Source organism: Trachypithecus francoisi, unplaced genomic scaffold (genome assembly GCF_009764315.1).
Source record: "Trachypithecus francoisi isolate TF-2019V2 unplaced genomic scaffold, Tfra_2.0 Lachesis_group4, whole genome shotgun sequence".
Lineage (NCBI taxonomy): Eukaryota > Metazoa > Chordata > Mammalia > Primates > Cercopithecidae > Trachypithecus > Trachypithecus francoisi.
Window position 1 is genome coordinate 71,472,789 of NW_022681469.1, and position 27,606 is coordinate 71,500,394.

Below are 27,606 nucleotides of genomic sequence, written 5' to 3' on the forward strand. Positions count from 1 at the left end.
CGGTATCACTCTTTCCTCATTCTACTAGTACTCAAAGACCAACCCAGATACAACGGGTGGGGAAATAAACCCCGTATCTTGTTGAGAGGAATGGCAAGGAATTTGCAGCCATCTTCAATCCACCACAGACCTCCACATTTGCTCAGCTCAAATCACTACAAGTTATCACAATATTATTTGGAATTATTTCATGAAGTTAATAAATCTGGGTCAAAATCTCATCTTATGCAGCTTTTAATAGTTAACTGTTTCTCCAAAAGAACAAAACAGCTCAATTTCTGGCCTTAGGTTAATAGAAAAATACTTTATAGAATTTTAAAATTCAAGACCTGCTTTAAAAACTATTTAAAATTCAGTTAGAATTTATATAGGTCTGTTTTATAGATACAAAGATCAGGTGGCATATCTATGAAATCTAGAGAAAGTGGGTGAAGTGAATTTTAATCAACTTTTTTTTTTTTTTCAAAAAGAAAAGCCAACATGTTTCTGCAAAAAAAGATGAGTATTTCTGGAAGGCGAAAACAACCATTAATCAGAGGTGTCAACTAGCATTATTACTAACACTAGAGAAGAGCCTGCTCTGGATGCCCCACCCAGAAACTCCTTGCTGGCCACCAGGAGTCCCACTGACTTCCCAAGAAAGCTGATAAAAAGGATGTAGGGCTTGAGATAAGTCCTCCAATCCACCAGAGTGAAAATGCCCTGTTGGCTGTAATTCAGCCTTCTCACTAGTCCTCAAATATGTCTTGTATTTTCTTGCCTCTGTTTTTGCAGATACCATTTCTATATATCATTATGTCCCACTCTCTCCTTCCCATGATTTTTTCATTTTGACTTAGCTAACTCCTTCATCCTTCAGGTGATGGGATTATATTTCTCAACCACAGTGAAACTTTCTTTGATCCCATTCCCTTCCCAAAATTAAGTCAGATGCTCTTGGGACAATTCCTACCTCTGTTGTACAGATAATTTTACAGAAACTGCCTGATATCTTTTCTGGGGCCTTCACCTGTTGCCCAGGGGTGGCCTTCAACAACTATGTCTGTCCTCTAACACCAACATCCCTAGCTCAGTCCAGTTAGTCCAAAGGCAGACACTAAAAGCAGGGTGAGCCAATGACATTCCCTTTTTAACTGATATAATTACAGTTGTTGATAGCTAAATCACACTAATGAAACATAATGGAAGGAAGATTCATAAACTGTTGCCAAACAGGTAGAGCTAATTTGGTTCCTGCCCTTGTTTATCTCTTCCTTGGATCCTGTTAGACTTCTCCATGTCTCTCCCATGGATTCATTTCTTTCATGAAGTTATCCAGAGTTGTCTATAACTCCCGACCAAAAGACTTAATACAATTTATACCAACTGGCATGAACTCACATATGCATGCATGATTGAATGAATGGTTTAAGCATTTGCTCTGTGTCCTTTCTTGGAGCTAGAATGAAAATTCTGTGAGGACAGGGAAGGTGTCTGCCTCATTTGGTGTTGCATCTTGAGTACCAAGCAGAGTGCCTGGCACACGGTCAGCACTTAACAAATATTTGTTGAATGAATGAATCAATGGAAATAAAAGACTGATGCAACTCTTTGGGAAGTGCCTGGGAAAGAATGACTTCACTTTGGCTGGATGGGAGGTTTAAGGGACCATCGTGGATTTGGAGTTCATATTGGTGAGAAATGCTTTGAATTGAAACCTTTGATTGAATTGCTCGGGTAGTCTCTTAGCTCAACTTTTGGAAAATATCCTATATTATTTTGTGGGAGAAGGAGTAAAGTACAAAGACCTTGTCTACATTTGAATGCCAAGACTGGCTGAAGGAGCTTTCTCACCATGGACAGGAAAATCTCTCAAAATTGAGTCCGGGCAGGAGGGGAAGATGCTCTGGGAAGCACAGGACACTGCAGGACTGTGTGGCCCATTATAGACCCATTTCTGAGAGGGCAACTGTGCAGCAGGAACAACCCTGATGTAGCCTCTGGTCGTTGCTGTGTAAGGACAGAGCAGCCATGACAGCCATTTTCAGCTGGGAGAGCTCCTAGTGGGTGGATGGGAGTGAGGGGATAGGGGAAATCCCATTTCCTGTCTTCACCAGTCCCCACGTATGAGGCAAACTGGAAACAGGGCTGGCAGAGATAACATTTCAGTATCCAAATTGATTCTAAAGTCACAGAGCTCCGGGGTGGGCCCCTCCTCTCCAAGCCGTTAACACTTCATGGCTGGCATCCCAAGGGTTACACTCTCAGCTGCATGCTGAGGTATTTTAGTAAAAAGCAGGGCTCCTGCAGGACACAGGTTTTTAATTCATCAGAGAAGTGAGTCTCTTTGTAATTTTATATTTTTTGTAGCACATGAGCCCACCAGATAACTTGGTCTGATGTGTGAAATTTGACTTCAGGAAATGAGAACTTTGTCTTTTTTATGTTTTAGCTATCTACTTTCTAATTGTCCTGAAAGGTGAAACAACTTTACATTAGAATATGTCTTGATAAGAGCCAAATTGTGGATGAAAAATCATTTCTAAACTATGGAATGATATCCAACTAAGAGTCAAGGACAGGCTAGGGCAGGCACAGTGGCTCACACCTATAATCCCAGCACTTTGGGAGGCTGAGACAGGATGATCTCTTTGGGCCAGGATTTCAAGACCAGCCTGGGCAACATAGCAAGATCCTGTCTTTACAAAATTTTATAAAAATTAGCCAAATGTTTGTGTGTGCTTATAGTCCTAGCTACTCTCTGGCCAAAGCCAGAGGATTGCTTGAGCCCAGCAGTTGGAGGCTGCAGTGGGCTATGATCACACCACTGCACTCCAGGCTGGGTGACAGAACGAGACCATGAGACCCTGTCTCTCTTAAAGAAAAAAAAAAAAAAAAAGAGCCAAGGATGAATGTCTGATTTCCCAACAGTCACGATCCAGTAACTCTCAGGCCTAGTGACTCACCTCATTCTTCGTGGGGAGGGCTCCCGCTCTGCCAGTTCAAGCTTGCCCAATCCTGTCAGGAAAATACTCTGCCAATATATAGGTGTCTATGCAGAGATGAGACATTTTTGTCAATTGCCATGGGTTCAAGACCACCAAGTCAATTTTAGTAACGATTTTATTCAAAATATGTCTTAATATTTGGTGAGTGCCTATAGCTTTAAAATGTTTGTTTAATAGTTCTTAAAAGGCCTTACTCTAGTTAGCTGAAGGGGAATTCTATAGGCCAGTGGCTAAGCTCCTACATGCTGTAGTCAGACAGCCTTGGTTCAAATCTCCATTCTCATGTTCATTAGGATGTGACCAGTTCCTTAACCTCTGTACACCTCATTTTCCTCTTCAGTGAGATGGAGATAATAATAGGACATCCCTCATAAAACTGATTAACAAGCACATAGTAGGTGTTTAATAAATGTTATTACTCCAGCTATCTTTAACTTTGATAATAGAAAATTATTGCATAAACTCAGCTTTCTTTGTGCGGCAGTTTTAAAAGCTGCTACAAATTCTCTGACACTGTTCCCCTTGAGGCAGTGCCTGTGCCCTCCACTCGCATCTGGTCAGGATTGTGACTGCTTTGATCATTAGAATCTATTGGAAGTGGCACTACGTAATGTCCAAGGATCAGTCATAAAAGAACACACAGCTTGTGCCTTGTTTGTTGAAACACCGAGCCACTAGGAAAAGAGCCCTCAACTACCCTAAGGCTTCCACGCTGGAGAGGCCACTAGTAAGCACTCTGGCTTACAGTCCCATCAGAGTCCAGCCATCCGGAAGTGGATCTTCCAGCCCCAGCTATTTCAGCCCTCAACTGCTCTAGTTACCCCCACTCCCCATCAGCTGTCGGAGTCCTCCCAGCTGAGTTCTCAGACTGTGGAGTACAGACAAGTCATTCCCACTGACTCTGGACACATACCTGGCCCCATGAATCATAAGCATAATAGAATGGTTATAATTTTATGCTACTAAATTTGGGTTGGTTTGATGCACAACAATAGGAATATGGAACATTTCAGAAATAATGGATATAGTGGTAAGAATGGGATAAAAGGGAAAATTTAACCATATCAAAATCACCAGATCCAATCTTGATCTATGTGCACATTTTTCAAACACATATATAGTGTCTAATCATTGCAAAGTTCACTTTCGAAGCTAAAAGTTCCATGTTAATCTGCAGGACCTGCAGCAAACAGAATGCCATATGATCTCCACAGTCTGAAAAGGCCTAAGGGAAAGCACACTGGCCCATGTAGACAGAGATTCCCCTTGCTTCTGTTCTTGAGAGAACCGAGAAATGAAAGCTGAAAATAAAAGCCCTTGGTTTAAATGGATCCCAATTGCATTTCATCCTATCAGATCAATAATGCAGAGATTCCTAAAATCAATGTGCTGGGGCAGTTTTAACAAATGTACTTGCCTGTTCATTAATATTCTGACTTTTAAATATAAACACACATACCTCTTTGTTGTGATCAGAATTACAGTATATTAAAGACAGCAAGATAAACACTACCCATTAGGTTATCAGTTTCATTTCATAAATGAGGAAACTGAGGTTCAGCAGAGCAAGAAAAACGTGCCATGATAAAAGACACAACGATGCCTTTTACCCAGCACCAAAGAATACGCCAATATTCAGGCCTTTCTTTGGATGCAGAAATAAATGTGAAAATGCTGAGTACATCCCCTAAAGTTCTACCCCTGATTCAACTCAAATCACAGGAAAGCTACATATTGAATTTATGGTTTTACCTCCCTACATAAACACCTTCCCTGATCTAAGAAGGATTCACCATGCAACCTAGTTTTTGTCATGGTTAGGTGTAAGAAATGGCCTTCTGTCATTGCCTGTATGGGGTTTGATGTCTTTCACACTAAAAGATCCAAATGGCTGTCTTAGAGATAGGTCCATAGAAGAATTTTGTATTTCCTAATGACCTTGATTTAATTAGATTACAGAACTTCTGGAAGGGATCTTGTTTCCCTTGGCACGTGGCTGTGTTCATACATGTGGTAACCGCATGTGAATCCTCTTTCATCCATTGACAGGCTGTGTGAGCAAGTCACCTTCCTAAGACTCCATTTCTGTATCGTGAATGAGGGTGACTATCCTGCAACCTGCACCAGAGTTGTGAAGATTAAATCAGGTACTATGATATGATGGCAACTTCCACACAGGAAATTTTCTTATTTTTTAAAACAGCATAAGGATCTTTTCAGCTAGATTTCTAATAAAGTACAAACAGCTGAGTGCTTTTTTTTATCCTGGCCAAAAAATTATTGTCATATCTGAAGCAGAAATACCTGGGTACATGTCCCATTTGTTCTTTTTTGAGGCAGGGTCTCGCTTTGTCACCCAGGCTGGAGTGCAGTGGTGTAATCACAGCTCACTGTAGCCTCAAACTTTTGAGTTCAAGCAAAGCTCCAGCCTCAACCTACCAAGCATCTGGAACTATAGGCATGTGCCACCACATCCAACTAATTTTTAATTTCTTTTTGTAGAGACAGGATCTATGTTGCCCAGGCTAGTCTTGAACTCCTGACTTGAGGTGATTCTCCCATCTTGCCCTCCCGAAGTGCTGGGATACAGGAATGAATAATAGCACCCAGCTCATTTGTTCGTAATCATAATTCCAAAGATTTTTATTATTATTATTACACTTTAAGGTCTGGGATTCACGTGCAGAACGTGCAGGTTTGTTACATAAATATACATGTGCCATGGTGGTTTGCTGCACCCATCAACCTGTCATCTACATTAGGTATTTCTCCTAATGCTATCCCTCCTAGCCTAATGCTAGGCCCCCACCCCCTGACAGGTGCTGGTGTGTGATGTTCCCCTCCCTGTGTCCATGTGTTCTCATTGTTCAACTCCCACTTATGAGTGAGAACATGCGGTGTTTGGTTTTCTGTTCCTGTGTTAGGTCGCTGAGAATGATGGTTACCAGCTTCATTCATGACCCTGCAAAGGACATTGAACTCATCCTTTTTTATGGCTGCATAGTATTCCGTGGTGAATATGTACCACAATTTCTTTATCCAGTCTATCATTGATGGGCATGTGGGTTGGTTCCAAGTCTTTGCTATTGTAACAGTGCTGCAATAAACATACATGTGCATGTGTCTTTATAACAGAATTATTTATAATTCTTTGGGTATGTACCCAGTAATGGGATTGCTGGGTCAAATGGTATTTCTGGTTCTAGATCTCTGAGGAATTGCCACACTGTCTTCCACAATGGTTGAACTAATTTACCCTCCTACCAACAGTGTAAAAGCGTTCCTATTTCTCCACATCCTCTCCAGCATCTGTTGCTTCCTGACATTTTAATGATCACCATTCCAACTGGTGTGAGATGGCATCACATTGTGGTTTTGATTTGCATTTCTCTAATGTCCAGTGATGATGAGCTTTTTTTTCATATGTTTGTTGGCCGCATAAATGTCTTCTTTTGAGAAGTGTCTGTTCATATCCTTCATCCAATTTTTGGTGGTGGTGTTTGCTTTTCTCTTGTAAATTTGTTTAAGTTCTTTGTAGATTCTGGATATGCCCTTTGTCAGATGGAATAGATTGCAAAAATTTTCTCCCGTTCCATAGATTTCCTGTTCATTCTGATGATAGTTTCTTTTGCTGTGCAGAAACTCTTTAGTTTAATTAGATCCCATTTGTCAATTTTGGCTTTTGTTGCCGTCGATTCTGGTGTTTTAGTCATGAAGTTTTCGCCCATGTGTATGTCCTGAATGTTATTGCCTAGATTTTCTTCTAGGGTTTTTATAGTTTTAACTATTTAATCCATCTTGAGTTAATTTTTGTAAAAGGTGTAAGGAAGGGGTCCAGATTCAGTTTTCTGAATATGGCTAGCTAGTTTTCCCAACACCATTTACTAAATAGAGAATCCTTTCCCCATTGCCTCTTTTTGTCAGGTTTGTCAAAGATCAGATGGTTGTAGACATGTGGCATTATTTCTGAGGTCACTGTTCTGTTCCATTGGTATATATATCTATTTTGGAACCAGTGCCAAGCTGTTTGGTTACTGTAGCCTTGTCAGTGTAGTTTGAAGTCAGATAGCATGATGTATCCACCTTTGTTCTTTTTGCTTAGGATTGTCTTGGCTATACAGGCTCTGTTTTGGCTCTATATGAAATTTAAAGTAGTTTTTTCTAATTTTGTGAAGAAAGTCAGTGGTAGCTTAATGGAGATAGCACTGAATCTATAAATTACCTTGGGCACTTTGGCCATTTTCATGATATTGATTCTTCTATCCATGAGCATAGAATGTTTTTCCATTTGTTTGTGTCCTCTCTTATTTCCTTGAGCAGTGGTTGTAGTTCTCCTTGAAGAGGTCCTTCACATCCCTTGTAAGTTGTATTCCTAGGTATTTTATTCTCTTTGTAGCAATTATGAATGGGAGTTCACTCATGATTTGGCTCTGTGTTTGTCTATTATTGGTGTACAGGAATGTTTGTGATTTTTGCACATTGATTTTGTATCTTGAGACTTTGCTGAAGTTGCTTATTAGCTTAAGGAGATTTTGGGCTGAGACGATGGGGTTTTCTAAATATACAATCATGTTATTTGCAAACAGAGACCATTTGACTTCCTCTCTTGCTATTTGAATACTCTTTATTTTTTTCTCTTGCCTGATTGCCCTGGCCAGAACTTCCAATACTATGTTGAATAGGAGTGGTGAGAGAGGGCATCCTTGTCTTGTGCTGGTTTTCAAAGGGAATGCTTCCAGCATTTGCCCATTCAGTATGCTATTGACTGTGGGTTTGTCATAAATAGCTCTTATTATTTTGAGATATGTTCTATCGATACCTGGTTTATTGAGGTTTTCAGCATGAAGGGGTGTTGAATTCAACAAAGGCCTCTTTTGCATCTAATGAGATAATCATGCAGTTTTTGTCATTGGTTCTGTTTGCGTGATGGACTATGTTTATTGATTTGCGTTTGTTGAACCAGCTTTGCATCCCAGGGATGAAGCCAACTTGATCATGGTGGGTAACCTTTTTGATGTGCTGCTGGGTTCACTTTGCCAATATTTTATTGAGAATTTTCGCATTGATATTTATCAGGCATATTGGCCTGAAATTTTTTTTGTGTGTGTGTGTCTCTGCCAGGTTTTGGTATCAGGATGATGCTGGCCTCATAAAATGAGTTAGGGAGGATTCTCTCTTTTTCTATTGTTTGGAATAGTTTCAGAAGGACTGGTACCAGCTCCTCTTTGTACCTCTGGTAGAATTCAGCTATGAATCTGTTTGGTCCTGGGTTTCTTCTTTTTGGTTGGTAGGCTATTAATTACTGCCTCAATTTCAAAACTTCTTACTGGCCTATTCAGGGATTCAACTACTTCCTGGTTTAGTCTTGGGAGGGTGTATGTGTCCAGGAATTTATCCATTTCTTTTAGATTTTCTAGATTTTTTGTGTAGAGGTGTTTATAGTATTCTCTAATGGTAGTTTGTATTTCTCTGGGGTCAATGGTGGTATCTCCTTTAACAGTTTTTATTGTGTCTATTTGATTCTTTCTTTCTTCTTTACTAGTCTGGCTAGTGGTCTATGTATTTTGTTAATCTTTTCAAAAAACCAGCTCCTGGATTCATTGAGTTTTTGAAGGGTTTTCCGTGTCTCTATCTCTTTCGGCACTGCTCTGATTTTAGTTATTTCTTGTCTTCTGCTATCTTTTGAATTTGTTTGCTCTTGCTTCTCTAGTTCTTTTAATTGTGATGGTAGGGTGTCAATTTTAGATCTTTCCTGCTTTCTCCTGTGGGCAGTTAGTGCTATAAATTTCCTTCTAAACACTGTTTTAGCTCTGTCCCAGAGATTCTGGTACATTGTATCTTTGTTCTCATTGTTTTCAAAGAACTTATTTATTTCTGCCTTAATTTTGTTATTTACCCATAGTCATTTAGGAGCAGGTTGTTTAGTTTTTATGTAGTTGTGTGGTTTTGAGTGAATTTCTTCGTCCTGAGTTCTAATTTGATTGTGGTCTGAGAGATTGTTTGTTATGATTTCCATTATTTTGCATTTGCTAAGGAGTGTGTTACTTCCAGTTATGTGGTCAATTTTAGAATAAGTGTGATGTGGTGCTGAGAAGAATGTATATTCTGTTGATTTAGGGTGGAAAGTTCTGTAAATGTCTATTAGGTCCACTTAGTCCAGAGCTGAGTTCATGTCCGAATATCCTTGCTAATTTTCTGTCTCATTAATCTAATATTGACAGTGGGGTGTTAAAGTCTCCCACTATTATTGTCTGGGAGTCTAAGTCTCTTTGTAGGTCTCTAAGAATTTTCTTTATGAATCTCAATGCTCTGGTATTGGGTACATATATATTTAGGATAGTTAGCACTTCTTGTTGCATTGATCCCTTTACCATTATGTAATGCTCTTCTTTGTCTTTTTTGATCTTTGTTGGTTTAAAGTCTGTGTTATCAGAGACTAGGATTGCAACCCCTTCTACTTTTTTGCTTTCCATTTGCTTTGTAAATATTCTTCCATTTCCTTTATTTTGAGCCTATATGTGTCTTTGCTTGTGAGATGGCTCTCCTGAAAACAGCACACTCATGGGTCTTGACTCTATCCAATTTGCCAGTCTGTGTCTTTTAATTGGAGCATTTAGCCCATTTACATTTAAGCTTAATATTGTTATGTGTGAATTTGATCCTGTCATTATGTTAGCTGGTTATTTGGCCCATTAGTTGACACAGTTTCTTCATAATGTTGATGGTCTTTACAATTTGGTATGTTTTTACAGTGGCTGGTACTGGTTGTTCCTGTCCATGTTTAATGCTTCCTTCAGGAGCTCTTGTAAGGCAGGCCTGTTGTGAAAAAGTCTCTCAGCATTTGCTGAGAGCATATGTCTGTAAATAATTTTATTTCTCCTTCACTTATGAAGCTTAGTTTGGCTGGATATGACATTCTGGGTTGAAAGCTTTCTGCTGAGAGATCCGCTGTTAGTCTGATGGGCTTCCCTTTGTGGGTAACCCGACCTTTCTCTCTGGCTGCCCTTAACATTTTTTCCTTCATTTCAACCTTGGCGAATCTGATGATTATGTGTCTTGGGGTTGCTCTTTTTGAGGAATATCTTTGTGGTGTTCTCTCTATTTCCTGAATTTGAATGTTAGCCTGCCTTGCTAGGTTGGTGAAGTCCTTCTGGATTATATCTTGAAGAGTGTTTTCCAACTTGGTTCCATTCTCCCTATCACTTTCAGGTACACCAGTCAGACGTAGATTTGGTCTTTGCACATAGTTCTATATTTCTTGGAGGCTTTGTCCATTTCTCTTCACTCTTTTTCGTCTAATCTTGTCTTCTAACTTTATTTCATTGAGTTGATCTTCAGTCTCTGTTATCCTTTCTTCTTCTTGATCAGTTCAGCTATTGATACTTGTGTATGCTTCACGAAGTTCTTGTGCTGTGTTTTTCAGCTCCATCATGTCATTTATGTTCTTCTCTGAACTGATTATTCTAGTTAGCAATTCATGTAACCTTTTTTCAAGGTTCTTAGCTTCCTTGCATTGGGTTAGAACATGCTCCTTTAGCTCGGAGGAGTTTGTTGGGCTCCACCAAGTTCGAACTTCCAGGCAGCTTTGTTTACACTGTGAGGGAAAAACTGCTACTCAAGCCTCAGTAATGGCTGACACCCCTCCCCCCGCCAAGCTCGAGCATCCCAGATCAACTTCAGACTGCTGTGCTCGCAGTGAGAATTTCAAGCTAGTGGATCTTAGCTTGCTGGGCTCCATGGGGGTGAAATCCACTGAGCTAGACTATTTGGCTTCCTGGCTTCAGCCCCCTTTCCAGGGGAGTGAATGGTTCTGTCTTGCTGGCATTCCAGGTGCCACTGGGGTGTGAAAAAAAAAAAAAAACCTCTAGCAGCTAGCTCAGTGTCTCAGTGTCTGCTCAAACAGCCACCCAGTTTTGTGCTTGAATCCCAGGCCCCTGGTGGAGTAGGCACACAAGGGAATCTCCTGGTGTGTGGGTTCTGAAGATTGTAGGAAAAGCACAGTGTCTGGGCCAGAATGCATGGTTCCTCGTGGCGCAGTCCTTCACAGCTTCCCTTGGCTAGGGGAGGGAGTTCCCTAACCCCTTGTGCTTCCCGGGTGAGGCAATGCCCCACCCTGCTTCAGCTCGCCCTCTGTGGTCTGCACCCCCGTCTAACCAGTCCCAAAGAGATGAGCCAAGTACCTCAGCTGGAAATGCAGAAATCACCCACCTTCTGCGTTGATCTCACTGGGAGCTGCAGAGCAGAGCTGTTCCTATTTGGTCATCTTGCCAGCCCCCCACCCTAAAGATGTTATTCTAAGAAATATTTGCACCCAAACTTTAGAAACATTAAATTGACTTCCCTGTCAATTTATGCGGCCAGGAGATTTCAGGTTAAAGCAAGAAACAAAAAAGAAGAAAACAATTTGATCAGACTATAATTTTAACAGATGCATAACATTATTTCCCCCATACACAAATCATCTAGAAGGGAGAATAGAAATGTTCACTTACAGACGCACAAGTTTTACTTATTCTCCTAAAATTCATTTCTGCATCAAAATGATTGCAAACTCAGCACCCCACATCTTAGCCAATCAGAGAGGCCTCTTTAAGCAGATGAGGCATAAGGTTTTAATTTACAAGGAATCATCTATATTTCTTTCCCAGGGACTCGAAGAAGGACTACATTCTAAATCTAATACAAATGCCTGCATGTTTTGCAAAAGTTTTCCCAGATAGTATACACCATTTACAATTGCACAATGACATGACAACAGAACTAATTAAAGCAGAGTCATGAAATACTCTTTATATGCACTTTTTTTGTGAAACTGATGTTTAAGTAATGTATTTAGCAAAATTTCCTATTATAGTTTAATCTTTTAATTACAAGAAAATTTGGGTTATTAATTATCCTTTTTAAAAAATAAAAAATGTGTTTTGTGAGATTTGTGTACAAGTAATCCATGATTCATATTTAGAACTACTGAGCCACCCCTTTATATTAAATCTTTAAGTCTTGCCATGTTTAAAATGTAAATTATAACAAATTATGGCTGACTCTCAAATAATAAGTTAGTTCAGGATCTTAATATCAATCAGCTGTAAGTACCCTATAAGATAAAAGTCAAGGTGATCACACTGAAAATCTCTTTTGATAAGTGGTTTTAGGGAAATATATATATATGAATCTACAAATTGAGCTTCTGTATGTGAATGAATTCAAGAACTATTTTACCAATGTCGAGAGCAGATTTGTATGAGAAAGAAAGAAAAAACAAAGAAAGAAAAGACATTCATTTTTAGAATTGTTGCAGAAGAATACAGATGTTATGGAAGATAAGAAATAGCTTATGTAGTAATTTCTGGGTTGGAAATTCAAGAAGAAATGAAATAGAGAACTACACTGAAAGCTTTAGTAGAGTTAGTTATACTTAATGTGTCTCTAAAAAGACGACATAATAGACTCCTAGGTGGTGCCACCCAGAAAGAAGGGAATAGTATGGTCTGAGTTTTCTCTATTACCATCAGCTCCTTAACCAATCAACTTCCCTTCACTAGGAATTCAAGAAGAGTCAGGAACTCAAAGCATAGCAGGCCAAGTTCTTACTTTCTACACCTGACATTCAAAAGTAATACAGGGGTGAGAGTCCAACCTTATAAAATAAAAATTCAAAATATATTAGGTCTAATTCAGCATTTTTCAAGTTGAATCTCACAGAGCATTAATGCCAAGCAAAACATTGATGCAGTATAATATATATGTGTGTCTATGTATGTGTATGTATATACATGTGTGTATTCCAAGTGTGTATTTGTATATGTATATTCCAAATGTGGAAATACTAAATAAGACAAAAGTTTAAAAGGGTTCTTCAGCTCAGCACTTCTCAGAGATTATATTAGGCTAATGTGAATCTCCAATAAGGACACAGAGTATGGCCTTTTTTCCAAACTTATTTGAACAAATTTATCTCACAGAACACCTTTGGAGAGGGTGGTCTAACACATCAGTGAATCCCAGCATTTAAGCCCCTAGCATATATATCCTGGTATAGAAAACTATGTTAAATACTGAGCAATCATCTGATGTGCTCCCAGAAACCACATTTTCTTCTGTGATTTTTTCACTGGACACAATCACATAGTGTTACTAACTGGAAGTCCATGGACCTTGGTCAGACACAAGCCCCATTCTGGCACTTACTGGCTATGGGATCTTGCACAAATTACTTAAGTGCTTTGAGCCTTCGATCCTTCATCTATTAAAAGGAGATAGATAACATAGGGAGGCTGAGTGGGAGGACAGCTTGAGCCCAGGAGTTTGAGACCAGCCTGGGCAACACAGCAAGACCCTGTCTCAACAAAAATTTAAAAAATTAGATGGGCATGATGGTGCATACCTGTAGTCCCAACTAGGAGTGAAGTTAAGTGGGAGGATTGCTCAAGCCCAGGAGTTTGAGGCTGCAGCGAACTATGATCCTATGATCATGCCAGCTTGGGAGACAGAATGGGACCCTGCCTCAAAAAAAAAAGAAAAAGGCTAAAAAAAAAAGGGATAAGATAATTAGCACCTTCCTCAAAGTTTAAGCAACACAAAGTATGGAAACGTGCAAAATAACACCAAGTATACACAGTAGGTTTTCAAAAATATAGTCTTAACCTATGTTAATCTCTATTCTTCAACAAAGACAATTCAAGTCTGCCACCCACAAGCCAGCAAAAAAGCAACTCACCTAAAAGCTTAAGATCCTTCAGGTTGCACATGGAGCATTCACCTAACTGCCTGTGTGTCTGTGTACAGTCAACTATATGTAATTGGAACTGGATCTCTATCCCTGATAATTATCCACATTCAACCTGACATAAGCAGTCTGGAGAAACTTCAGAAGATTTGGGAAAGGCCTGATAAAACAAGATCTTTGATATAAGAAAAGTTGACTGAGTCTGATGCTTGACAAAGCAGTATCAAGGAGGAATTGGGTTGTTTATAGTTTTGACCTAACTGAAATATTTTTATTACCAAGTTCATAATAGTTCATACTTAGTAATTTTTATCTGTGGATCTCAAATTTTCCCACATCTTGAGAAAATAGTACATTTTATACTCTGTTAAAATACACTGCTCATATTTCTCTTCAAATATTTTGTTACCCATTGCCTTCATGACCTCCTCCAAAAGACCTCCTTTCATGACTCTGGTTATTACTGACTAAAACTCTGAATTGTTTCTGATTTTAGTACCTTCTTCTGTATTACATAGTTTTGATAAATTAAATATTTTATTTGTATAATAAATGAAAATGAAGTTTGTTGGTTTTTTTAAACTTTGGAAGACAACACTCAGAAAATGATTTTTAAAAAATTTTATAAGGTTTTTTATTTACACATTCTATTGAGGGAGAACTTCCACAGAAAACTAACTTTTAAAAAAAGATAAAAAGAACTAGAGCTACTTAAAAGAACATAGAAGGATTAAAATAAGCTTCTAATGATATTCAAGCCAAATAGGGCCATTTAACTTGAGGCACATCCCTTAATATTTCTGGGTCCAATATTCTTAATTGTAGATTGCAGAAAATTAACTCATTTCTAGATGACATCTTTGGTTGCTTCCAGTTTCATAATCTGGTAAGAATGACATTTTCTCTCTCTCTCTCTCTCTCTCTTTTTATTATTATACTTTAAGTTCTAGGGTACATCTCTCTCTCTCTTTTTAACTCTGGCTGTACTTCTGAGCCTCTTCGTAGTAAACTTCACTGTCAGGTGGAATATAAAACAAGTTCAAGAATTTCAGTAGAACAACTTTTGAAGCAAGACAGTGTCTTCTACTCTGAGAAATGGAACTGAGTGCTCTGCCATATTCTCTGTGCCCTAACCCCTTAGGGGAGAAGGAGAAGGATTTGGAGTGATGGTAGGGATGGATGCTTAACACATATGACGCTTCTTGGTAATTAACACATCAGAATAAATTCACTTTTCACTCAGCCTAGTCAGCTTGAATGACGTGAGAGAATAGAACACAAGACAGGTTAAGTCTTTCCAAGACAGGAGTGATAGGAGAGAGATGGCTTGATAAAGTTCCTAAACACAGGATACCATCAGCAGAGGAATGAGCATCAGAGTGGAAAGGCTAGAGAAAAAGTGTCTCTGGGAGCCTGGGGACCAGGATGCTAGAGTGTAAAATGAACACTTACTGAACGGTTCAAAGGACCTCAGAGAGCTGTGCTTCCCAACCTCCTTTTCAATATCAAAATGTGTCATAAATTACAGTCAACACACATACACATGCTCACATAATTATGCATTTAGCACCTGTTGCTTTAAAAAAATGCTAGCAATCAGAAATACGTTAAAGCAAATATGCATTTTATGAATGTACTGCTTATATAAACATTTGAAAAACAGTAACATGTATCTGAGACAAATAGATGTCATTTTGCTTTAGCAGGTAAAGATGTGTAGACACCAACATGCTGGGTAGTGAAATTATCAGACTTGTTAGTATGTAGTACAAGTAACACCCATCTAACTAGTAACCCTTATGTGTAGATGAATGTTAAAGCTTCCTAATGACAACCTGCCTCAAGAGCCCTCTTTCAGCCACCCTGAAATCATTCCCTGCTTATGTGGGGAAACTGATCTTCCATTAGTTTTCTATTTTCTGTATAATTTGGCCCAAACGTTTTAGTCTGGACTAAAACCTTTCCTCCTGTCTCCCCTCAAAGTGCCTCAGCTACACTCATCTCTCTGGCCGCTTTCGGCAATTCAAGTGAATTTGAGATTTAATCTTTTGCACCTTGCACCTACCTCTCCGTCAGAACCACATTTCATCTGAGCTGGTTGCTTTCCTTGTGCCCTTTTGGCTTTGGGATGGACACTGTGACAAGTGATTTGCATTTCTGTGCCCCATTATATTACGCTCTCCTCTAGGGCTGGCACAGGTCTCCTTCATTTTATACTCTACGACTTAAGAGTGCTTATAGCACAATGGGTGGTTGGTATCTATTAAACAAATGAATGTGTAAATGAATGATAGTAATTGGCGAAAAGTACGCTGAGATAAGAGTCTGATCACAGGCAAAAAAAAAAGGAAGAATTAATAGTCCAATGGCACTTTTCTGATAAAACTGAATCACATAGTCAAACCACCATTTAAAATAATCTTACAAGGAAAACAACATTAATGTGCGTCTGCTGAGACGGATTATGTTGTTTTGGAATTAGGAAGAGAATGTACAGTTCGCTGTTTGCTTTCTAGACTGTTTGTTTTGTTTGTTAAACTGGCGTCTCCAGCTCTGTAGCCCAGCCTGTGGAACCTAAATGGCCCAGGTCCCAGGAGTTCCCATCAGAGCCGTGGGCGTCCCCAGGGTTTAGAAAGGCTCCCCAAGGGCCTAGGCTGCCGGCGAGTGCAGCTCCCGCCGGCGCCACCTCTGCGGTCTGGAGCGGCGAGGACGATCCCAGAGAGGCGCCCCCACCGCCTCGGTCGTCGGGTTCTTAAGTTTTCCTCTCCAAAAATTTAATGGATAGTTTTCTTTTGCTTCTGTTTCTGACTTGATTAAAGAGGCGGAAAAAAGGGAGTTTGACTACAAGAATGATATTAGCAGAAGGCGCATCTGGCTTTACTTTCCAAATTCCATCAAAGTTTGTGTTTTGTTTCATTTGACAGCAATCCCGTGAACGTCTCCTCTGGGGAAATGGCGCGACCAAAGCCCGCCAAGCCCAGTCAGAGAACTAGAGGATTTATTAATGTAATATTTTAAACAACACCTCGACAGATACAAACTCAAAGGAAACCGTGCGCTCCTTAACTCAAAGGCATCTGTTCTGGAAGCAGCACCCGGTTTGCTGTTGGTAATCAGCGTTAAGAGCAGGATTTTTAAACATGATAATGGATACAAGAAAAGAAAAGCTAAGTCCCGCGGTCCTCTGACTCCTATTCATTATCTCCAGTAGCATATGGGACCATTCTCCTACTTGTCCTCGCCCTTTTCTTCTGAAAAAGCAAAAGCAACCAAGCCTGTCCCGCTTCATAGCAATCCTACTCTTTGTGCCTGAGTAGTGCCACCACCACTTCCTCCTCCTCCCGCCTCCTCCTACCCCGCCCGCCAGCCGCTGGCTTTCGCTCAGGCGAGGAGGCGGCCGGTTCCCTTTGCGCCGGGAAGCCGGAGCCGCGATTGGGCGACGGTCCCTGAGCCTCCAGTTCTGCGTCGGTTTCAAGGCTCCTCCCTCCTGGTGAAAGACAGACTGCGGGGCGCCTGGAAACCGGTCCGAGGGCGCGCGAGGGAGAGGAGAGGGAGCGAGTTGAGGGATTGACACAAATGGTCAGGCGGCGGCGGCGGAGAAGGAGGCGGAGGCGCAGGGGGGAGCCGAGCCCGCTGGGCTGCGGAGAGTTGCGCTCTCTACGGGGCCGCAGCCACTAGCGCGGCGCCGCCAGCCGGGAGCCAGCGAGCCGAGGGCCAGGAAGGCGGGACACGACCCCAGCGCACCCGAGCCACCCGGGTTCTCCCCGCCGCCCGCGCTTCATGAATCGCAAGTTTCCGCGGCGGCGGCGGCTGCGGTACGCAGAGCAGGAGCCGGGGGAGCGGGCTGGACGCGGCTTGGGCTCGACGGAGGGCACCGGCGCAGAGGTCTCCCTAGCCGCAGGGGGTGCCGCCGCCGGCCGTGCCCCTTCCAGCCCCAGCGGAGCGGCGCCAAGAGAGGAGCCGAGAAAGTATGGCTGAGGAGGAGGTGCCTAAGAAGTCCCGGGCCGCCGGCGGCGGCGTGAGCTGGGAACTTTGTGCCGGAGCGCTCTCGGCCCGGCTGGCGGAGGAGGGGAGCGGGGACGCCAGTGGCCGCCGCCGCCCCCCGGTTGACCCCCGGCGGTTGGCGCGCCAGCTGCTGCTGCTGATTTGGCTGCTGGAGGCTCCGCTGCTGCTGGGGGTCCGGGCGCAGGCGGTGGGCCAGGGGCCAGGCCAGGGGCCCGGGCCGGGGCAGCAGCCCCCGCCGCCGCCGCCGCCTCAGCAGCAACAGAGTGGGCAGCAGTACAACAGTGAGCGGGGCATCTCCATCCCGGACCACGGCTATTGCCAGCCCATCTCCATCCCGCTGTGCACGGACATCGCGTACAACCAGACCATCATGCCCAACCTGCTGGGCCACACGAACCAGGAGGACGCGGGCCTCGAGGTGCACCAGTTCTACCCGCTAGTGAAAGTGCAGTGTTCCGCTGAGCTCAAGTTCTTCCTGTGCTCCATGTACGCGCCCGTGTGCACCGTGCTAGAGCAAGCGCTGCCGCCCTGCCGCTCCCTGTGCGAGCGCGCACGCCAGGGCTGCGAGGCGCTCATGAACAAGTTCGGCTTCCAGTGGCCAGACACGCTCAAGTGCGAGAAGTTCCCGGTGCACGGCGCCGGCGAGCTGTGCGTGGGCCAGAACACGTCCGACAAGGGCACCCCGACGCCCTCGCTGCTTCCAGAGTTTTGGACAAGCAACCCTCAGCACGGCGGCGGAGGGCACCGTGGAGGCTTCCCGGGGGGCGCCAGCGCGTCGGAGCGAGGCAAGTTCTCCTGCCCGCGCGCCCTCAAGGTGCCCTCCTACCTCAACTACCACTTCCTGGGGGAGAAGGACTGCGGCGCACCCTGTGAGCCGACCAAGGTGTACGGGCTCATGTACTTCGGACCCGAGGAGCTGCGCTTCTCGCGCACCTGGATTGGCATCTGGTCAGTGCTGTGCTGCGCCTCCACGCTCTTCACTGTGCTTACATACCTGGTGGACATGCGGCGCTTCAGCTACCCGGAGCGGCCCATCATCTTCTTGTCCGGCTGTTACACGGCCGTGGCCGTGGCCTACATCGCCGGCTTCCTCCTGGAGGACCGAGTGGTGTGTAACGACAAGTTCACCGAGGACGGGGCACGTACTGTGGCGCAGGGCACCAAGAAGGAGGGCTGCACCATCCTCTTCATGATGCTGTACTTCTTCAGCATGGCCAGCTCCATCTGGTGGGTGATCCTGTCGCTCACCTGGTTCCTGGCGGCGGGCATGAAGTGGGGCCACGAGGCCATCGAAGCCAACTCACAATATTTTCACCTGGCCGCCTGGGCTGTGCCGGCAATCAAAACCATCACCATCCTGGCGCTGGGCCAGGTGGACGGCGATGTGCTGAGCGGAGTGTGCTTCGTAGGGCTCAACAACGTGGACGCGCTGCGTGGCTTCGTGCTGGCACCCCTCTTCGTGTACCTGTTTATCGGCACGTCCTTTCTGCTGGCCGGCTTTGTGTCGCTCTTCCGCATTCGCACCATCATGAAGCACGATGGCACCAAGACCGAGAAGCTGGAGAAGCTCATGGTGCGCATTGGCGTCTTCAGCGTGCTGTACACTGTGCCAGCCACCATCGTCATCGCCTGCTACTTCTACGAGCAGGCCTTCCGGGACCAGTGGGAACGCAGCTGGGTGGCCCAGAGCTGCAAGAGCTACGCTATCCCCTGCCCTCACCTCCAGGCGGGCGGAGGCGCCCCGCCGCACCCGCCCATGAGCCCGGACTTCACGGTCTTCATGATCAAGTACCTTATGACGCTGATCGTGGGCATCACGTCGGGCTTCTGGATCTGGTCCGGCAAGACCCTCAACTCCTGGAGGAAGTTCTATACGAGGCTCACCAACAGCAAACAAGGGGAGACTACCGTCTGAGACCCGGGGCTCAGCCCATGCCCAGGCCTCGGCCGGGGCGCAGCCATCGCCCAAAGCCAGCCCCGTGGAGTTCGTGCCAATCCTGACATCTCGAGGCTTCCTCACTAGGTAACTCTCTTTCGCAGGCTCCTTTGAAGAACTCAGCTCCTGCAAAAGCTTCCGTCCCTGAGGCAAAAGGACACGAGGGCCCGACTACCAGAGGGAGGATGGACAGACCTCTTGCCCTCACACTCTGGTACCAGGACTGTTCGCTTTTATGATTGTAAATAGCCTGTGTAAGATTTTTGTAAGTATATTTGTATTTAAATGACGACCGATCACGCGTTTTTCTTTTTCAAAAGTTTTTAATTAGGGCGGTTTAACCATGTGAGGCTTTTCCTTCTTGCCCTTTTCGGAGTATTGCAAAGGAGCTAAGACTGGAGAGCAACAGCCCAGCGCTCCTGGTCGTCCTCGTGAGCCTCTCCCTGACGCTAGTGCTCGGGCCGGCTGGGCGCCAGCTCCGGGGCGAGTTCAGCACTGCTGGGTGCGACTAGGGCTGCGCTGCCAGGGTCAATTCCCGCCTCCTCCTTCTGCCCCCTCCCCCTCCTTCCGACCCCTTCATCCCTTTCCTGGCTTGAGGTAGGGGTCTTATGGTACAGAACTCCACAAAGCTTTCGAATCTGGAGGTGGGCCCCCGTACATTCCAATTCCTCCCTTAGTCAGCGGTGGATTGCGAAGGCCCATCGTTTCGATTTCCTGAAGCTGGATTTTTAACTGTCCAGAACTTTCCCCCAACTTCATGGGAGCCCACGAGTGTGGGCATTGGCAGTCTCAGCCTCCCTCCACGGTCACCTTCAACGCCCAGACACGCCCTTCTCCCACCTTAGTTGGTTACAGGGTGAGTGAGAGAACCAATGCCAAACTTTCTGAAGTCTAATTTTTGAGGGGTGAGCTCATTTCATTCTCTAGTGTCTAAAACCTGGTATGGGTTTGGCCAGCGTCATGGAAAGATGTGGTTACTGAGATTTGGGAAGAAGCATGAAGCTTTGTGTGGGTTGGAAGAGACTGGAGATATGGGTTATAAAATGTTAATTCTAATTGCATACGGATGCCTGGCAACCTGCCTTTAGGAATGAGACAGGCTGCCCTTAGATTTTACCGGTCTGTAAAATGGAAATGTTGAGATCACCTGGAAAGCTTTGTTAAGGAGTTGATCTTTGCTTTCCTTAACAAGACAGTAAAATGTAAACAGAAATTGAAAACTTGAAGGATATTTCAGTGTAATGGACTTCCTCAAATTGAAGTGCTATTTTCTTATTTTTAATGAAATAACTAGACATATATCAGAAACATTAAAATGTAAAAGTTGAACACTTTCAACATTTTATTACGATTATTATTCAGCAACACATTCTGAGGGAGGAACAATCCACACCACCAATAATAACCTGGTAAGATTTCAGGAGCTAAAGAAGGTAGAATAATTGATGGGGAGATAGGGCCTGAAGGAAACAAGATATGGGCATGCATGCTAAAGGGAAAATGTGTGCAGGTCTACTGCATTAAATCCTGTGTGCTTCTCTTTTGGATTTACAGAAATGTGTCAAATGTAAATCTTACAAAGCCATTTTAAAATACTCACTTTAGTTCTCTGTGAAGAAGAGGAGAAAAGCAATCCTCCTGATTATATTGTTTTAAATTTTAAGAATTTATCTAAATGCCGGTACTTAGGACCCAAATTTATCTATGTCTGTCATATGCTAAAATGATATTGGTCTTTGAATTTGGTATACATTTATTCTGTTCACTATCACAAAATCATCTATATTTATAGAGGAATAGAAGTTTATATATATAAAATATCGTATTTTTAATTTCGCAAATAAAAAATTCAAAGTTTTGTACAAAATTATATGGTTTTTGTGCCTGAAAATAATAGAGCTTGAGCTGTCTGAACTATTTTACATTTTATAGTGTCTCATAGCCAATCCCACAGTGTAAAAATTCAGGAATTCAATGAAAAAAGTCTACCCTTAAGCCCTCAGATCAGTCTTTCCAAAGAATTACTCTGTTTGCATTGTTGTGATTGACATTTGTGAAGTCCCAAGAAAAGACCTGTTTTCATGACAGTAGAAAATAGAAGTTTGCAAATTATTTCTTTACTCAAAGAGGATTAAAAGAGAACTCTAATTTTAATATTAAAGCTTTCTTTTCTTTCAGAAGATAAATTTACATGACTTTTTATATTATGGAGGCTTATTTTAAAATCATCACCTTTCTCATATTTTTTAGAGGTATTGTCTTATCTCTTCCATAATCTTGGATATTGCAAAACCATAAATAGGCAATCAATAAATGGTTAACTGGCTATGTGTTCATAAACATTTTAAACAGCAGTTGGGTTTGTAAGGCTGTTTTGTTGTTTGCTTCTGAAGACCCCTTTTTTCAATTGTTCAAGGAACCTTCTCCAGATAAATTATCTAGTTGGTCTACTCCCTTAGTCAGAATTTATGCATGGGTGTATATATGTGTATATACAGATAAGAATACACATAATATATATGCATTAATTTTTATAAATTTTTATTAATTTTTATAAAATAGAGATGTAAAGTTTACTTAAATTTCATAATATGGAAATATGGTTATGAGAAATGGAAAATGCTAGATGGAAAACCTCAAATACCTTTACAGGTTAAAAAAACCTTTACTAAATTTTCCCATGAAAACATTTTGTGATAAAATGACAAGGAACTAAAATGAAGATCATTGATACAATAGAGTTACTTTCCATGTTATAATGCAATTGTCTCATAAGTCATTATTCATTTTAAGGAAAATGAAAAAAATTAAATCTTACTAAAAATGTAGCATTTTATTTTACATAGCAAGATATAATTTTGTATTCCCTTTTTCTTTGTTACATTAACATAATATAGTAGACAGAAGGTTTTATTGTATAGACACACACACACACACACAAAATAGTATTCTTAGGCCAAATTCACACATATCTCCTCACCAAGTAGTTCAATTAGATAATTTCTGGAAAAACATGTTTTTGGCATTAATTGCTATCCAAAAATGTATTTTAAAGCAGTCTTATTGTAGGTGTCCTTAACATGATGTAACTATGAATTTGATGCAGAAAGGTTTTACATGCTGTGGTTATATAGCTTTAGAAGACATTTTTAAGTCACCACCAGCCTTTATTTTTAGAAAACCATTTATTTTAAATGATGTAGTATATAGAAAACCAGTGTATTCTTTTGTTTATTTTAATACTGGTGGCAAAATAGGACGTGTCTGGAAAACCATAAGGCTACTTGGGATACTATTCCATTAGCATGTTGTTTCCATGACAAACCCTATCAGATGGTTCGATTTGCCTATTTTTTTTTAAACCAGCTATAAATTGGGGTCAATTTCCCCCTCACAGTGTACTTAATTTAGCTTTTGGAGTAAATATATAAGTAGTATGAAAGACTTTTGAAGCTCTTTCTAAAAAGTAGTTTTTCACTTAAACTTTGTGGGGACAGAGTCATATTTTTAATTTCAGAGCCAGCCAGTGTCAAACATATGCAAAAGAGCCAGGCCAGATTTTTCAGCTTGTCCTATGGTAGTCACTTGTCAGCCTGAGTTTACTGGCCTGGTCCTTTTGTCTCCACTGTAAGTACTGAAGCCTTCTGATGTAGTTGTATCACTCTTAATGTCCAGCGTTTAACTAGGAAAGGAGACTACAATGAAGAGTTGGTGGCCAATTAAGAAAAATAATAGACTATATCATAAGTCATTTCAGGACTTGAGTGGAGGCAGATCACCTTCCCTGTTAGCATGTTTCAACCTTGGTATACATTTTTTTAAAGATGCGTATTTACTGTGTGTGCATTTGTGTTCAGTTTTAGCTACTCTTACTTTTATTGCTTTCTAATCCGTCTGTTGACTACTGGCCACAATTTATGTAATGCACATGCAATTAATTGAAACCAGTGTCATGGCATTGAATATCTCTGATACATTTCTTATTATAATAGTCTGTGTAACTGGGGTCTGAGAGATTAGAAGCAAAATGTAGTTGTACGTATGTCTAGAGGTGGACACTGGTGATATTATCATTTAATACTTTGCAGAATACACTAATGTCAAAGGCTTGCAGGATTAATGTATAGGAACCAAAATAAGACATGGAATATATATTAGAATTCTCTAGTTACATGACTAAAAAGGAATTGCAATACTATCTTAAATTGAAGGCTTTTATTTCAATGTCCTTACATTTGAAATGGGATCTTACAAGGGAAGTACCAAAAAAGTAAAGTTTATTTTGATGATTCCCAAGATATATATCTTTGTTTTGAATGTTGGCAGATGCCAGTAGCCCTTAAAATTTGAAAAATGGTACTTGAACGTCAATCATGTCTCAGAGTTCCCTTAAACTTTTTGGGCTTAAATATTTTTATTCACTTTGGTCATACCTTTGACGATGGATATGTTAAACTTTAACAAGTATAGTGACAAAACAGCTTGCTTAGAACCTTGAAGTTAAAACACAATTTCTAGAGTAATTTTTCTAACTTGTATCATGTTTTTTGGTGACAAATGTCTGTACTCCATTACAGAATCAAGTTGCTATTCAGTTTTAATACTTCCTTTGTGGATCTTTGTTTATAGGTTGGTTTGGGACCCTAATAACACATCAAACAAAAGGGTTTCTCAAAGAAAGTTTTCTAATGTAATACAATGTATAAGTTCAAATACAGTTTATAAGTACATGTACTTACACATGTACGCATTGAACATATAGTAAGTATTCTGTGGATCATTGTCAGTTTTATGAGTCAAGCAGATCCTTAAATTGCTTGAAAGAATAAGATACAATTTTGCAAAAGAGATTACTTTAAATAAATTATTTCATTGGTATTCTAAAGAGGTATATTTTTGAATGATAAAATTTAAGTAAGACTGCATTTTCTTGAGGTATCATTAATACACTAGTTGAATGGCATATTTGTATAATAATTCTGAAAGCAAAGTATTAAAATAGCACTGATTTGTACATCTTACGTACACATTTTTTTAAAAGATGAAATTGACTTACCTGAAAACAATAGTTTTGTTTTAAAATTTATATGTGTATTTTATAAAAAACAGCTCAATAAATTTCATTCATGGGATAGACTTTCAAAACATGTTCATAGCAATACAGTGATTAACATGAAAAGGAACCACTATTGCTGCTTTGATATAGTTCTCTGTGGCCTGGATTTTCTTTCTTTCCTTTTTAAAAATCAAGTATCCTCTAATTTGTGGATATCTCCATGTTTCAGATCTCAATACCTGTTTGAATTAAATTTGCAGGGGAATAACTGCAGGATCCCCCCATAGACAAAGTGTGGCCTTTATTTCCTTTCAAGTTGGCAGCATGTCCTTGCTTAAATGAAGCACTCTGAGACAGACTGTTCTCTTGCCCTTGGAAATGCTTGTCTTTACAATTGCAGTAGCAAATACCTGGAAGTCATACAGGCTAGTTAGATACATATTCTAAATGTCATGTGCTGCTTGATCATTATAAGGATTTTTTTTCTTAAAAAGTAGATTTGGGGACTATTCTTGACCTTATCTTTCCAACTCTTGGAAATATTTTAGAAAGTTAACTTCACCAAATATTCTGTCAAAAACTCTGGGCCCCTCAGATAGAATGACCGACTGTCCAGGTTTGCCCAGGGCTGGGAGATTTCTTGGCATGTGGGAATTTTAAGTAGTAAAACTGGGGAAGTCCTGGGCAAACTGGGATAATTTATTCCATGGATTAAATTGTACTCTCACAAAACAGAGTAAAAGCTTGCATGTTGGTCACTGGTCCAGCATTGAAAGTACTCCACGGTGGTCGTAGCCTTTTTATTTACCAGATTAAAAGTCAATGAACACAACCCTTTGTAACTGGTCTTTATAGTGAGTACCAATCAACAGAAGCTGAGTAGAACATGAAGATAAAATGGAACAAACTACCTTGATTATCTTGGGCATTCCACCTTTAGCCTTTGCCTCCCGAAGAAATGATACAGGCAGAGATACTAGCCACTGAACCCTGTTCATGAAATCAGGTTAAACAGGTGCTTTTAGAAAAGGCTCTCAAAAAGTATTCCCTTGGAATAAATAATCGTTTTGTAAAAAATTGATGTTAAAGTTTACCAGATTGTAAGGAACTATGAGGCTTCTGCACGCGCACGCGCGTGTGTGTGTATTTGTATAATAAAGCAGTACATTAGGATGAGATTATAAACTCAAGCAGAGATTTCCACAAATGGCTATACATCAACAGTTTATTTAATTATTACACTTTTTGTCAATGTAAGTCGGGTTAACACCCATATCTTTCCTCAAATTAAAAGTTGTATCTACAAAAAGGAAAAAGTAAGCTAAGTCTTAAAAATTATACTGTGATTATTGAAAATTGTAGAATACACAGTGTGGACCATGCAATCCTTCACAATGGATTTCACGATGAGTTTCCCTGGAAATGTGAATGTAGACCTTCACATTTCTATATGAAACTCCTCCATCAGAATTAGTCCACTTCTTTTTTGAGCTTAATGTCATCCTTCTTGTAAACGCACATGCAGTTTCACTGCCTTTATTGTTGAAACCACAATACTATTCTTGCTATCTCTTAGTTAAACTCAATGTAAATGAATTTAAAAAGACACATAGATAGGCCCCACCTCTAACACTGGGGATCACATTTCAACATGAGATTTGGGGGGACAATCACCCAAACTATATCAGGTGCTATGGGCATTTAATGCATAGAGGCCAAGGGTGCTGCTAAACATTCTAGAATGTGCAGGACAGCCCATGACAATGAATTATCTTATCCAAAGTGCCAAAGTTGAGAGGCCCTGCTTTGGAAGAGTGATTAAAATTGCAAATATACTTTTTAAAATAGTGGAATATATTGAATTTATAAAATACAATTGAGAAAAATATGAATTTACTGTGTATACTACATGGGCTTTATTTTTATCTTTATGTTTTGAGACAGGGTCTCTTTCTGACCCTCAGGCTGGAGTGCAGTGGTTCAATCACAACTCACTGCAACCTGCCTCCCAGGCTCAAGTGATCCTCCCACTTTAGCCTTCTAAGTAGCTGTGTCTACAAGCATGCGCCACCACACTCGGCTAGTTTTTTAAACTTTTTGTAGAAATGAGGTCTCACTGTATTGCCTAGGCTGGTCTTGAACTCATGGTCTCAAGTGATCCTCCTGCCTTGGCCTCATAATGCTGATATTATAGAATTGAGCCACCATGACTAGTGGGCTTTATATTTGACCTGCAAATTTTCTTTTAGATTGATGAATAGCCTGATAATATTGCATAGTATCTAAAGTCTTTTGGGCTGTTGTGACAAAATACTGTAGACTTGGCGGCTTAAACAACTGACGCTTAATTTTCACAGTCCTTGGAGATGGAGAGTTCCAAGATCAAGATGCCAACAGATTCAGTTCCTCATGAGGGCCTGCTTCCTGGCTTGCAGACAGCTGTCTTGTGGCTTTGTGTTCCCATGGCCTTTCCTCAGTGCATGCAGGTGGAGAGAGAACGAGACCATTGTCTTCCTTTCCTTATAAGAACACTAATCCCATCATGAGAGTCCCACCCTCATGATGTCATCTCAGCCTAATTACCTTCCAAAAGCTCCATCTCCAAGCACTATCATATTGAGGGTTAGGGCTTTAACATGCATTTGGGGGGACATAAATATTCAACTCATAGCAGGCAATGAAATAAAACTTTTATTATTCAAATCTAGACAGGGACATACAGTATCATAATTTCAGTGGAAAAAATCTGTAAATAACATTAAGCAAGTTTAATTTTTTAAAAAATCTCTGAAAGGCATTTATTAATATTATACTGTTATACTTCATATTCCACACTTCCGTTTTCTTTTACACATTTCCTGCATCATCACAGGTGTTGTGGTATGAGAAAAAACTC

At 41.2% G+C, this 27,606-nt stretch overlaps 1 protein-coding gene across 1 annotated transcript; it reads left to right on the forward strand.

The window, feature by feature from the left end:
* The first annotated feature begins 17,067 nt into the window (after window positions 1–17,067).
* Window positions 17,068–21,521, forward strand: FZD1 (frizzled class receptor 1). The gene has a single exon (XM_033192977.1). The coding sequence runs from the start codon at window positions 17,684–17,686 to the stop codon at window positions 19,631–19,633; it is 1,950 nt and encodes a 649-aa protein (XP_033048868.1). The 5' UTR covers window positions 17,068–17,683; the 3' UTR covers window positions 19,634–21,521.
* The last annotated feature ends 6,085 nt before the right edge of the window (window positions 21,522–27,606 follow it).

Coding starts and splice junctions, on each gene's coding strand:
- FZD1 (XM_033192977.1), top strand. CDS start 17,684: ATGGCTGAGGAGGAGGTGCCTAAGAAGTCCCGGGCCGCCGGCGGCGGC.